General features: G+C 44.5%; 2 protein-coding genes across 6 annotated transcripts in view; one reads left to right on the forward strand and one right to left on the reverse strand.

The window, feature by feature from the left end:
• The first annotated feature begins 6,082 nt into the window (after positions 1–6,082).
• Positions 6,083–11,093, forward strand: LOC121289902 (cytochrome P450 26A1). The gene is made up of 7 exons (XM_041209860.1): positions 6,083–6,172; positions 6,717–6,941; positions 7,651–7,935; positions 8,084–8,233; positions 8,970–9,104; positions 9,273–9,428; positions 10,241–11,093. The coding sequence occupies exons 1-7, from the start codon at positions 6,128–6,130 to the stop codon at positions 10,583–10,585; spliced, it is 1,341 nt and encodes a 446-aa protein (XP_041065794.1). The 5' UTR covers positions 6,083–6,127; the 3' UTR covers positions 10,586–11,093.
• Positions 11,094–11,171: 78 nt separating this feature from the next.
• Positions 11,172–14,876, reverse strand: part of myofl (myoferlin like) — a 232,813-nt gene continuing 229,108 nt past the window's right edge. For all 5 annotated transcript variants that reach the window (XM_041209164.1, XM_041209167.1, XM_041209166.1 and 2 more), the window contains one exon: positions 11,172–11,926. In XM_041209164.1, the coding sequence (XP_041065098.1) occupies positions 11,891–11,926 (36 nt within the window). In that variant the 3' untranslated portion in view covers positions 11,172–11,890. The remainder of the gene's footprint in view (positions 11,927–14,876) is intronic.

The following is a 14,876-nucleotide window of genomic DNA, read 5'->3' on the forward strand; positions in this document are numbered from 1 at the left end:
GGGAGATATTTTTTCAGGTGCCCTTTGATTTTCACTGTCTTAGGCTTCGGCTAGTTTGGTATCGCGGACGCGGGTTTGTCCGATTAGTGTACACTGCCTGCGTCTGTGACTGACCCTTGAATGAACTAGAAGCACGTGTCCTTGTGACCTTGTCATTAAGGTGAATCCTCATGGTCAGGAAGAAAGTGCATTGGGACGCGCTAGATATGAATCAGCCACTGGGTCACAAGTCAAGCCGGTTCAGGAAACATTTAGCTGTGGGAATGGTTTAAATCGGATCGAATAGCGGTGACACGAGGAGTGAAAATAAACGTAAATGAATTTGATATCAGCATTTTTTTTTGGGGGGGGGGAAACATTAAACTAACAGTATATTCGTGCATCTTTGTGTAGTCGCCCGTTTGCATGTTTGTGCTGTGTCCGATCATCCTTATAATTTTAATATTACATTGTATTCAGAAACATCATGATTGTTATACTTATATTGTCACATTTAGAAAGTTGAGGTATAAGTGAATGTTGCAGCATCGACAATGGAGCAGTCGACTCGCGGCTGGAGATTTCCCCCCGAGTTTTAGACCATGTGGGAAACGTGGTCCAAGAATGAATGGAGTTATAACAAGGCGATATGAAAGCTAAGTTTCCCACATGGTCTAAAACTCGGGGGAAATCTGCAGCCGCGAGTCGACTGCTCCATTGTCGATGCTGCAACATTCACTTTGGCCTGTTATTCCCAGTACAGCATTCACACATCTTTCCTCCTAGATTTTACACGCCGAAGTCGACATGAGTTCCATAAATGTGGGAGGCCGCCAAATCATTTAACTTCTCTTTTTAATGGAGTGTTTTCCTAAAAAAATAAATATGCCGCACGAAACTTTTGTGTTTGTCCCTCTCCCAAAATGAGCATGTTTCGAACGCAGCCGCCCGGCTTTAACATGGAGCAGTGCCGCTCTGCTTTGATCTTTGGATAAGAGATGGCTTTAAATCAGTGCAGGCATCAGATAGTAAGGAATTTCGGAGCTGTCTTTGCGTCCAAACCCGCCCCCCCCCCCCCCCCCCGCTCCACTCGCCCCTCCACAGATCTGTTTATTTGACGGACAGTGAACTTGACAAGATTCCCCCAAAGTTCACGCAAATGTCACGGCCCGTCTTTTAGGTCAGATTGCGGTCAGTAGTGGCTGAGGACGGGAATAAGGCTCGGGGCCAAAAAGAGCCATGTGTCCCCCTGCTATGGGGAGCAAACAGGGACGGCTATTCACTGACAATCCACAGGAACCCCGGCATCAAACTACATTTCGCAGGTTATTGGAAACTTTTATAGAGCGTGAAGTCACCCACCTCACCTCTAGGCTAAATGAGGTCAGCAAGGAGGAGAAGGAGAGATAATACATTATCGAGTTGAATTCAGTAGGTTCACCTACAGCTAATGGAAAAATACACATAATCTGTCATTGATGTAATCACATGAATCAAAATACTTAAAAAAATACTGCAGATTACGGTGAGAATCTCCATAAACACTCAACGTTTTAAACGACAAACTCTAATATCATTCCCTATCAGCGCATTGAGGAAGCGATTGCCTTTAGAGATCATCATTGTTATGAGTTGTCGCTACAACCCATAATTACGCCATCTGCTGGGACCCACAAACAAACGACCATAACTGAATGAGCATAACATTGATTAATAAATAACTGATCCATTTCACTCTGCAAAGAGAATAGCTTTACCGCCCGAATGCCGAACAATGAGACGCCTGTATACCGTTTTAAAGACAGATTTGACTAACTATGGTAGGCAGACGTTTATAAATTAGTTTGAGGATCGGCAACTGAATCGCGGCGGACGTATTATCAGCCGAGCTTCGTTTAAAAAGTGCTCCAGTCAAATGTAGAAATGCACATTTATAACATGGCCATCGATAATTAAGTAATAGCGAAAGAAATTTCTACGAGACTGTTGCTGTGTGGCGCGCGGAAATTATTGGACTTTGGGACAGTTTTGCCTGCAGTTTAAGCGTTAGTTTAAATGATTCGAAATGAGTTATTCTATTGGAATGCTATCCTTGGATCAGATATCCGGTGCATAGTTAATAGATCATTTTGCAATAGATGTGTTGCAGTGTTAGCACAAGAGGAACACCAACTGCACCATGACCCTGTTGTGCTTTGCTGCTCTTAACTCCACAACTCGTGCCTTGTGCTGGCGCTCGTCCACCCAGTTAATATTCTACCTGCGAAGCAGCCAGTTTTGAAATAGATCATTTAATCCGAACCATATTTTTTTTTACAGCGACGATCATATTTCAAGAAATACATCACGGTGATACTATTTTACTGAGCAATGAATAAGGATTAGCCATATTTCTTGAAATATTTGTGGTGTTGGCGCCTCCCTACGCAATGCTCACACGATTTATGAACACAAACGTTTCAAATCAGCAGGTTGCAGCTCGAGTCATACAGCACACAGAAAAATAAGTTATTCGGCCTATCTTGTCAGTGATGATTATCTGAAAGAGCTACCTAATTAGTCACACTATCCATACGGCCCTGGAAATGTTTCTCATTTTAAGTATTTTTCCAATACTCCTTTGAAATTTGTGCTTGAACCTTCGCCCAATCGCCCCTTTCAGGCAGCTCAAATTCTAACAGCTTGCTGCACGAAGAAATCTCCAAAAATCGGAAACAATGACCGAGCACTGCCTCAATTGTGTTTTTCTTGATACCTTTGGAAAGGTGCAACTGGGTTTTAATGGTTTGTTACCATGAGAGATGCCGCATTTTGTGTGAGCTTCCCCAATCATTCCCAGTCTACAGTCAGAGACTTCACATGGGCTGAAATTCACACTGGGTGATAATGGGAGGAAAAAAACAATCAGAGGCATTTTAGATAAAAACAGAGATCCTCAGTAGGTCTAGCAGCATGTGGGGGGAGTTAGTTGAGTGCGTGCTGTAGAAGGTGCAATTATAAAACCGCCCCTCCTGCTGAATATTCACAGGGCACAACACCTCCAGCGATGCCTGGCGAGCACTCCTATCACAGAGACTGCATGTTTCTCACCTTTAACATTCTGGCTGCTAAAAACCTGTCAACCCTATTAAACCTTTAAATAACAGGAAATGTGCAGGTGCCAATAAAAGCGACTCTTTCCTGTCCTGATTTTATACAATACTAATTATTGTTTCCTTCGCCAATAAATTCAATAATTTCCGGTTGTCTGTGTTGTGATTTAAAACCGGTTAGATGCCCCCCGTCCACGATCCACACTAGGGGAGCCCATTCCCCTCGAGTTCAGAATAACAGCAACTCTGTTCAATCACCTTCTCTGCAATTATTAGATTTGCAGAGTGGTGAAATATAACAAGGTTTGATTGGATTTTAACAATGGATTGTTCCGAAAGGTATAACTAGTGGGTGTAGCTAAAGGATTAGCTATGACGGGATATTTAGTAAGACCCTGCTTCTGCCGTGCAAACAGATTGAACAGGACTCGTCTTCTCACTGAAACGGAACTCAAACCAACAATTAGCAAGTGAAAAGGCGCTTTAAGTATTGTTACCTCCCTCCCCATCAGCGGTGCAGGTAGCAATATTCATTATTTATTAGTCCGTACACAATTATAATTTGCATTGTAATGGCCAGAATGTAATGTCTGAATATAACACCTCTCCCACCCTCCTCTAGCACAGGGAGTGAGTGATCTGCAGCACACATTGATCGACACTTGAACTTCAGGAAGAGGCAGCAGCTGTTTGTTGATGTGGAGGGACTGCAGACAGCTGGCCGTATCTTTCTGGACACACATATATTGACCACTTGAAGCTGAGAGTCCAAAACGGCTCTTCTTTCATTCTATGGCGATTCTGGCGGCAATCCAGGACACGAAGCGGCGGTAATATTCCCCAGTGTCTCACTGTACCACCAAAACAGGGCAGGGCCTTGTGTCCAATCATATTTCCAGCACTGTTTCCTATAAATCGACCCCCTCGCTCGCCAAAGGGATCCATGTGTTTAAACACGGCCAGAGACACATTATCAATACCGTTACAGTGACTAGGCTGAAATCAGGAGGTTTAAACAGCAGATATATAAACCTTCAATAAAACACCCGGCATGGATCTGCGTTTTTGTTTGTAAATTTGTAAAACATTTTTGCACCTCCGCCTTTCGCTAAAATAAGTAAACCGGTGAGAGATTAACCAAAGCTGCTGGAGTGCCCGAGGAGGAGCTGCGGCCAGGCTCGAGTTAGCAAGGGTTAACAAGTTTGGAGCAGCAGCATTTGAGGGAAACCCGGCCAATATTGTTCCATCGTGTACAAAATCTTCACCAATCGGTGGGTTTACTGGCAATAATCAGGCACGGTATTGATTAAATGGGTTGGGGCAGCTTTTGGGGCTCATTGCTCAGTGTCCACACACTCCATGTGTGTTGGTTCGGTCATTAAATTTAAAAGCCATGCGATTAGAATTAAATAAATAGAACAGTTCAAATCAGGGGCAGTGGTGATGTATATTGAGTGCAATCTCTTCCCTAATTCGTGTGTTCGTGAGAGCCACTAACCCGCTTCACATTCTACTTTACAGAGCAGTAACCTCGCACATACCTCGCCGGGTTATAGCTGCTGTAAATGTACCTATAAAACTGTGGGTGGCAACGACGACCGTGTTTACTTTCTGATATAACCTTGCTTTTCCACTGCTCTGCCTGGCTGACCTGGGTTTGAACCTCGGGCTAGCACGGGATCATAATTTTAGGAATTCACATCTGAATGACGTAGTCATTTCTCACAGTTACCCAAAGGCGCGGTTTAATCTGCAGTCGGAGGTGAACGTCAGGCCAGGCTGTTAGTTGACTTGTCACTCAGCCTCTGCGCCACGTCAATGCGAAACTTGGCTTCACGACAATTACATAGATTAATCTCTGGATCAGCAATCTTCTAACCATGAGCTGGCGGGACTAGGAAGCCATCCACAACAAACCTTAAGCACTTGGAGTTACAGCCCGACTTTTACCAGGGAATCGTGCAGAATACTTTTTTTAAAAATGTATTCCGAATGTATTGTTGAATCTCAGACACCACAGAGCACAGTTCTTATACAGATGGCCCCGGGGGCATCAGCAATTCTTCTAAACCATAACTTTTTAACTAAACGCACTACTAAACGCAAATTTCAGCTCAGGGAAGTGACTGTTCAGATTTACATTCTTAAAAATCCCAAAAAAGGTTTAAGTTGCTTGTGTCTTAATTTATGCGGCAATTGAAGACCATGGAGTGTTTAGCAGCGACTGAGGTCAACATGACACGTTTAGCATAACCTTAAACGTAAGACATGTTGTTTTAAAAGCGTTTCTTGCTGAAGTTCAATACACCCCATGTACAAGAAACGCATCAGTTGGGTAAATGCAAGTATGACCGCTCACACTATTATGAACCAATTTGCGGGTTCTCTGTATTACAATGAAGACATTACAAACTATCAGTTGAACTGGGCTACAGGACCATTGTAAAAGGGCTCATACTTCTTTCTCCAAAGGCACCTTTATTTAGGGATGTCGTTTGCTCTCCTCCCTTCCGACCTGAGTGATATTTTCTAAGTGCTTGAGTTCATTCTTCCAAAATATTTAATGGTCTCCGAATCCCCGAGTACAAACGCCCGATCATAAATGTCAGGAACTCATGCTGTCTTTTCCTGGACGGCTCCCCTTCTGGCTAACAATGGGTTAAAGATTTTTGGGCAGCGTCACTGAAACAGGCGGAGTCAGAGGGATGGCACAATCTACACAATTAAAGATGAACTTTGTGTGAACTAATTTAACTGACCAAGAGGTAAGAGGGGCTGAGACCTGGAGTGGTTATAAGGGGGCTTGAACCTGGAGTGTGAGCATTTGGGAGCCTCACTCGCCTCATTTACAGCACAGTTATACTTACTAGTTCAGCTTCCCGAGGGAAGCACTGAGAAGTGCTGCTGCTAAGATGGTCCTATTTACACTTTGTGCTACTTTCCTGTGCACTTTGGCGCTGCCCTTGGCGCTCTTCCTCGCTGCGCTGAAGCTATGGGAGGTTTACTGTGTCAGTAGACGGGACCTTAGCTGTGAGAAGCCCCTACCTCCGGGGTCCATGGGGCTGCCCTTCCTGGGAGAGACTCTCCAGCTGGTCCTGCAGGTGAGACGTTCAATTATTCCAAGAAATAAACCAACCTTTTTCAAATCTGTCTCATCCTCTGGGAGATACCGAGAGCGAAGTAGTAAACTTGACAGTAAGAATAGGAAATATATTTTTAAACGTTTCGAGGGGTGGAGGGGAAACAGGTAAAAGGCGCTGTTCAGCACTCAGAGGGGCGCCCAGCTACTTTACAGAATTACACTGCGGTGTGTCGTCATTAATAAGAGCACATGAATTTAACAGCAAGCGTCACTATGCAAAACCCTCCAACAATTTGGCTTGTTGGAGTGGCTGCCAATCTGATTCATCTCGCACCGTGCGCCAGGTTAACCTCGCTTGAATTTGGATTTGAATTTTGGCGCCTCATGTCAAATTACTACAGCGCTATTTGAAAATCTGCTTTTTTTGTTGTCTCCACAGGTTCAGCAATCGCCCAAGTCAGTCGGCGACCTGAAAACTAGCTCCGCAAATGACCCCCCCCCCCCCCCGCCCCTTCCAATATTACATTCGCGCGTCTAACTGATAACGTGTGTCGCATTTACAGAGATACAAATTCCTCAAGATGAAAGTCCGAAAGTACGGCCACATCTACAAGACCCATCTTTTCGGGAACCCGACTGTGCGGATCATGGGAGCTGAGAATGTGAAGCACATTTTGCTGGGCGAGCATAAGCTGGTGTCGGTGCAGTGGCCCGCCTCTGTCAGGACCATCCTGGGAGCCGGCTGCCTCTCCAGCCTCCACGACTCCGAGCACAAGCACAGGAAAAGGGTAAGGGTATAAAATGTCCACATCTGAGCCAGTTCACTGAAAGAGGCGCCCGGTGTCCAAAAGATTTCGCATAGAGAGGTCCTTGCAATTTGTGCACTTGGTGCTTGGGACCTCGACTTAAATCAATATCCGACAGAACAATCTGCATGGACCCCTTTGCGAAGATGCGACAGATTGAACTCGAAACGTTAACTCTGTTTCTCTCTCCACAGGTGCTGCCAGACCTGCTGAGCTTTTCCAGCATTTTCTGTTTTTATTTCAGACTTCCAGCATCCACAGTATTTTACTCATCGCATTAACCCAGAAAATCCAATTACACACAGTCCTGGGGTCAAAAGTACTCATTTAATATAAACAAAAGCAGAAAATGCTGGAAAAGCTCAGCAGGTCTAAAAGCATCCGTGGGCTGAAAAAAAGTTAACGTTTCGAGTCCTTGTGACTCTGTTTCTCTCTCCACAGACGCTGTTAGACCTGCTAATCTTTTCCAGCATTTTCTGTTTTTGTTTCAGATTTCCAACGTCCGCAGTATTTTGCTCATTTCATATAATAAGCCTCATGTAAAAATTTAACCAATTTTTAGAAGTGTAGTTTTTAAACGATCTTTTAATAGAAATGCATGGCTGTGCTGGTTGAAGTTTATTCTGCAAGGCAGGAAAAGTGGGACACCGGGTCCGATTCGCTAGTTTAATTATGGATTTTTAAATTCTAGGTGATCTTGAAAGCCTTTTCCCGAGAAGCTTTAGAGAACTACATCCCAGTGATGGGCGAGGAGATTAGGGCCGGGGTCAGGCGATGGCTGGAGAGCGGCTCCTGCGTGCTGGTTTACCCCGAAATGAAACGCCTGATGTTCGGCATCGCCATGCGGATCCTGCTGGGCTTCGAGCCCACACACACCACCCGGCAGACACAGCAACAACTCATCGAGGCCTTCGAGGAGATGATTCGCAATCTTTTCTCCCTGCCCATCGATGTGCCGTTCAGCGGCTTATACCGGGTAAGAACCCGAGGAAAAGATTAGGGAAAATGGGAGGGAATCGGAGAGCAGCTTTTGGCTCCAGTGCTAACTGCAGCATGGGGAGGCTGGAGAATGGATCCTTTACAGCGGGGGGGCTAACACTGACCGTGCCGTTATTTGGTAACAGGGGCTGAAGGCTCGGAATGTGATCCACGCAAAAATCGAAGAGAACATAAGGAAAAAGGTGGCGAGACGCGAGGCCACGGCTCAGTTCAAAGATGCCCTGCAGCTGCTGATCGAGCACTCAGAGCAGAGTGAGCAACCCCTGCGTTTACAGGTAAACCTGTCGCTCCAGACCCAGCGCACAGTTCCACAGCCAAAGCATTGCCCCCAACACACAGTACCTCCACATCACAAAACACCCCTGCCCCACAACACAGTTCCTGCTCCACCACATTGTTCGAGAATATAACCCCCGCCCGGAACACTGCCCCAGCTACCCCGCCCCCGCCCAGAACACTGCCCCAGCTACCCCACCCCCGCCCAGAACACTGCCCTAGTTACCCAGCCACCCCTCAGAACTCTGCCCCAGCACCCCCCGCCGCCCAGAACACTGCCCTAGTTACCCAGCCACCCCCCAGAACTCTGCCCTAGCACCCCCCGCCGCCCAGAACTCTGCCCCAGCACCCCCCGCCGCCCAGAACACTGCCCCAGCACCCCCCGCCGCCCAGAACACTGTCCAACTAACGCAACTCCTGATTTTTACACCTAGTTGAACAAATTTCACATCACATTTTTTTAAGCGATGACGGGCTTTTTTGTTCTTTGCACGTTTAAGTTCCGGTGAAGATGCCCTCTCCGGCTTTCTGCGGCGAATGTCTGCACGGGATATGTAAGCTGCTGGGTGTACACACAACCCCGGTAAGCGGCCGCTTCCTGGCTGCAATCTGCACAACGTTTGCAGCCGGACCATTCAGCATTTTCAGGCGCCGTTTCTCTGCTGTTACGGTGCGGTTTCACAGCGCCGGCACTCCTGCTTAGGAGCCTGACTTGTGTTTACTATTTTTGAAAAGGAACTGAAAGAATCTGCTACCGAGCTGCTGTTTGGAGGACATGAGACAACAGCCAGTACAGCCACCTCCCTGGTCACTTTCCTGGCGTTACACCCTGCGGTGCTGCAAAAAGTCAGAGAGGAATTGCAAGAACAGGTAAGACATTGCATAACAGTGAGTGAGCACATTCCCAGCCTCAAATCGATTCCCCTGATCAGATTCCTCGGCTTGTAAAGCGGAAAAGTCCATGGGTGGAAAATTGAGAGTAATTTAAGCGGCAGTCTTGCATTTTGCTTTAAGTGTGGCTTTTCTATGGGTTTGCAGGGATTACTGAACAGCGACGCTACAGAGGACAAACAAATCACCATTGAACTCCTGGAACAACTTAAATACACCGGAAGCGTAATCAAAGAAACTCTTCGACTGAGTCCCCCGGTCCCTGGAGGATTCCGCGTGGTCCTAAAGACCTTTGTGCTGAACGTAAGCTGAAATTCGAGTCAGGAGTGGTTAAGTGGTCTGACACATTGATACCTTTACGGCAGTCGCCCTAAAAAGACACCTCGTGCGCATTTAGAAAAAAATCAAATTTTGATTTGATTAGGCAGAAATGTCTAATACGTCTAAGCAGGTATTTATCATCATCGATCACATTGCGTGGGTAGCTAATCCTGTGTTCGTGCAGCTGTTGCAAGCTGCAGAGGATTTTCTCGCTGCACTATCAGACCTTTATGGTTCAGCTGAGATTATACCAACTATCCCGGAGGAATTCCTGACTGCATTATTTGGGTCCCATCCCTCGAACTTTTAGGTTCAGAAATTGTGCTTGAGAGTGTGTGTGTGTGCCGCGCACGCGCGTATATATCAGGGCAGGGGAAATTTCTGCAAATGTGTTTTTAACCTATTTAAACTGGCCAATCACAAACTCAGGTCGATTGGGAAGAATCGACGTCACAAGATTATAAACATTTTGAAGGTGATAACAGTAGCTAATTTCATGGCCAACTTTATGCCTATCCTGTAGAATCCACATTCTTCTACTAGGGCTGGTACATGTCACCAATAACAAGCCTAAAGCCTTAAGTGTCCAGGATACAGTCATCTAATTTTAGATTTTTCTGTAAAGGGTATTGATAACATTAAGAATAGTAAAACAATTCTTTTCAAATCCAAATTGCAAGATATGGAAACTAATTTCACTAGAAACAATTTTAAAATACCACAATCCTTATACCTGAATTTAGAAAAATGCTCAACTGTAGATAAATTTGATTATTTAAAAATACTTTTTCCAGGGTTATCAGATACCAAAAGGCTGGAATGTTATTTACAGTATCTGTGACACACATGACGTAGCAACCAATTTCTCGAAAAAGGACGAGTTCAACCCGGATCGCTTCATGGAGGGCTGCTCAGAAAAAGATTCCTGCAGATTCAGCTATATCCCATTTGGTGGAGGCTCCAGAAGTTGTGTGGGCAAAGAGTTTGCCAAGATCCTCCTCAAGATCTTCACAGTGGAACTCGTCAGGGGTTGTGACTGGGAACTTTTAAACGGGCCTCCAACAATGAAAACCAACCCCACTGTATATCCAGTGGACAACTTGCCCACAAAATTCACACCATTCCCGTACAAAATGTGACCTATTCACAACACCAGAACTCTGAATATCACCATCTACATGCAGACTTTTACAGGTCCTTTATTATTGCATTGCAGCCAATATACCGATATATCAAAATATCTTTCAGAAAGTCACTTGGTGGGTTGACAAATATGGCAGAAGCTTTATTATCTCATTTTTAAAAATGAGATTTTGTTCAGGTCTTGTGAAGTTGAAAATATTCTTCCCACCCCCCCACCAATCTTTTTGCTTTTTTCTTCCACAAAGTGAAGATCAAACTTTCACGCAGATATGTTTTTATTAATTCTGTAAATAAGCTATTTTATACTACTGTATTTGTAATCTTAAACTACTGCTTTTAGATTATGAATTATTTAAATACATTGTAGCTTTGTAATGCAACTGCTAATTTATGTTAAGCCTTGGACTGTAAATATTATAATTTAAAGAACAGGCTGCCTGGCAAACATTACAAGTATATTTCAAGCACTAGGCCATGAACCATATGGATACATGGCAAGAGAGGTTGCGTGTGTTCATCTTTATATCAGGATTCTTTTTAAATAAAAAAGCTCCACACAATAAAAAGACCATGAACCATAGACACTGGTGAAATGATTTATTAGCAGCTAACATTGTAGTTATTAGGGCATAGGAAATACACATTGATTAATAATGCTTTACTTTGCAGTTAAATTACATATTTTGGTCCAAATTCTTACATTTAAAAAAAACGAACCAGAAAAAAACATGAAGCTTCTGATGAGTACAACACTGCTACACAATATATAATCCTCAATGTTGACAGCTGGTTTCTTCCATTCTCGTATGATATATGCAAACTAAGTGGAAGCACTTGTGCTCTAAGTTCTGTTTTAGAAAATATTCTAAAAATCCCATAATATTTGCATGTCATGTGTGATTTAAACCTACATTGTAACAGATTAGCAAACCAACCACCTTGAATAGCCATATTTTAAACACCTTTTTGCTCAATTCACCACTCCAATAAACAAAACACCCCTGGTATTTCATAACTAGAGAGGCACCTGCTAAACAAACAGCCAATTGCGCAAACGCTGGATAAAACCAGCAGGGTCCTGGTCATCAGGGTCAGCACATTAACATGGAATCACTGATAAATGGCCCAGTCATGACCCCATGAACCTTGCCTAACCTTGGTAAATGTAGATCTCGTCACCCTCCTAACCTCAGTCCATTTCTACCCTTAAGGCCGCGAGATTGTAGACATGAAATGAATGTTCCTGGACCAGTTATACAACAGAGTTGCTGGTGTGGGAGGACTGGTCAATCTTAAGATCCTTAGATAGGATTCACAATTCGCATGGACAGGTAGTTCTGTTGAAGATAACACAAGGTTAGTAAAAGTGAATACCATTTGAACTTACAAACATCACTTAATATTTCTCAAAGCAGTAACACATTTTCCAGTATATCAGCAGGTCATCTGTTCATTTGACATGCTAAACATAGGCTCTCCAAGATCTGGGCCAAGTATTATGCAACAGAACAAGATTGGCTGTAGATTGTTATTAGAAACACTCGCAGTGGAATTTAAAAAAATAGGAAACATGCAGACTTTCTTTTACTCACAATGAAAGAAAATAGGTTCTGCATTCATTGTCCCTCCTCAGCTTATTTGCTGCCTCACCCATACCTTTGTTACCTCTGGACTTGACTATTCCACTGCACATCTGGCCAGCCACCCACATTCTACCCTCTGTAAAGTTGATGTTATCCAAAGCTCTGCTGTCCATGTCCTAACTAGCACCAAGGCCCAATCACCCTTATCCTAACAAACACCAAGTGCCATTTGCCCATCACCCCTGCACTCACTGAGATACACTGGTTCCCAGTTAAGCAGCACCTCAATTTAAAAATTCTTATCTTTGTTTCAAATCCTCCATGGTGTCAACCCTCCCCATCTCCGTAACCTCATCCATCACTCCAGCCGTCAGGACTATCTGCGCTCCCAATTCTGGTTTCTTGACCACCCTAATTTTAATTGATTCATGATTGGTAGGTGTACCTTCAATTGTCTGAGCCCCAAACCCTGGAATTCCTTCCCTAAACCTCTCAACTTTGTGTTCCTTCTTTACAATGCTTCATAAAACCCACCTCTGACCAAGCTTTTAGTCATCTGTCCCAATATCTCATGTAGCTCAGTGCCAGATTCTGTTTTATCCCAAAGTGCTTCACAGGAGCAGAGATTGTTGTTGTTCCTCCAACTCTGGCTTCCTGTGCACCTGAAAATCCTTTCTTCAAACATTAGCACCTGTGCCTTAAGTCATTTAGGCTCACAATTCTGGAATTCATCTAAACCTCCACATCCCCTTCTACCCAACACAGCACATTCCCCAACCCCTGAATCTTTTTGTTTATCCACAGGATGTGGGTATCACTGGCTGGGCCAGCATTTATTGCCCATCCCTAATTGCCCTTGAGGAGGCACTGGTGAGCTGCCTTCTTGAACTGCTGCAGTTCATATGGTGTAGGTACACCCAATGTTGTTATGGAGGGAGTTCCAGGATTTTGACTCAGTGAAGGAACAATGATATAGTTCCAATTCAGGATGGTGCGAGACTTGGAGGGGAATTTCCAGGTAGTGCTGTTCCAATGCATCTGCAGCCTTTTCCTTCTAGGTAAAGGCTGTGGGTTTGGAAGGTGCTGTCTAAGGAGTCTTGATGAGTTGCTGCAGTGCATTGTAGATGGTTCACACTGCTGCCACTGTGTGTCGGTGCTGGAAGAAGTGTCAATCTAGAATTCTGTTTTCTGCTGGATGTGGGAGCTGCACTCAGCCAGGCAAGTGGAAAGTATTCCATCACACTTCTGACCTATGCTTTGTAGATGGTAAGGGCTTTTGAAAGTCAGGAGGCAAGAATTCACAGCCTCTGATCTGCTCTTGTAGCCACAGTATTTACATGGCTAGTCCAGTTCAGTTTCTGGTCAATGGTAACCCCCAGGATGTTGATAGCAGCGGTTTCAGTGATGGTAATGCTACTGAATGAAATGGGGAGATGGTCACTGCTTGACACTTGTGTCACAAATGTTGTTATTTGCCCCTTATCAGCCCAAGCCTGAATGTTGTCCAGGTCTTGCTGCATATGAGCATGGACAGCTTTAGTAGCCAAGGAGTCATGTATGGTGTGGAACATTTGGCAGCGAACAGCCCCACTTCTGACCTTATGATGGAAGGAAGATCATTGATGAAGCAGCTGAAGATGGTTGAGCCTAGGACACTGCCCTGAGGAACTCCTGCAGTGATGCCCTGGAATGCAGATGATTGACCTCCAACACACAACCATCTTCCTTTGTGCTAGGTATGACTCCAACCAGTGGAGAGTTTTCCCACTGATTCCCATTGACTCCAGTTTTGCTAGGGCTCCTTGATGCCACACTTGGTCAAATGCGGCCTTGGACGTCAAAGGCAGTCATTCTCACCTCACCTCTGAAGCTCAGTTCTTCTGTCCATGTTTGAACCACAGTTGTAATAAGGTCAGGAGTTGAGTGCCATGGCAGAACCCAAACTGAGCTTCAGTGAGCAGGTTATTGCTAAGCAAGTGTCGCTTGATAGCACTGTTGACAATCCCTTCCATACTTTACTGAGGATTGAGTGTAGACTGATGAGGCAGTAATTGGCTGGGTTGGATTTGTCTTGGTTTTTATGGATAGGTCGTACCTAGGCAATTCCACTTTGTCTTGTAGGTGCCAATGTTGTAGCTGTACTGGAACAGCTTAGCTAGGAGCATGGCTAGTTCTGAGGTACAAGGCTTCAGTATTGTTGCTGGAGTATTGTCTGGGCCCATAACTTTTGCAGTATCCAGTGCCTTCAGCCATTTATTGATATCAGGTGAATTGAATTGGCTGAAGACAGGCACCTGTGATGCTGGAGATCTCAGGAGGAGGCTGAGATGGATCATCCACTTGGCCCTTCTGGCTTAAGATAGTTGCAAATAATTCAGCCTGGTCTTTTGCATCTCTGCATCAGTTTCTCTGCATCACATGTATTAATTGGTTTTGAGGAGTGAAAGGATGAGCAGCAAAAAGAGGTAAGGAAAAGGAATGAATTGAGAAAATGCAATGAAATACATCAAGTAAACAAAGCTAACTAAATAAATCGAAAGTTGAGATTTTTCCTCTTAGGATAACTCCCTCGCCACTCTTCCCCCTATCTCTCAAATTGATTCTACTAATTCTAAGGCCAGATTATTCTATTCTGTATTCTTTTCCCTCAGACCCAAACATTCTGGTCCTGCACAGAGCTCTATCTAGTGGTCAGTCTAAGAAT

Source organism: Carcharodon carcharias, chromosome 17 (genome assembly GCF_017639515.1).
Source record: "Carcharodon carcharias isolate sCarCar2 chromosome 17, sCarCar2.pri, whole genome shotgun sequence".
NCBI classification, from domain to species: Eukaryota; Metazoa; Chordata; class Chondrichthyes; order Lamniformes; family Lamnidae; genus Carcharodon; species Carcharodon carcharias.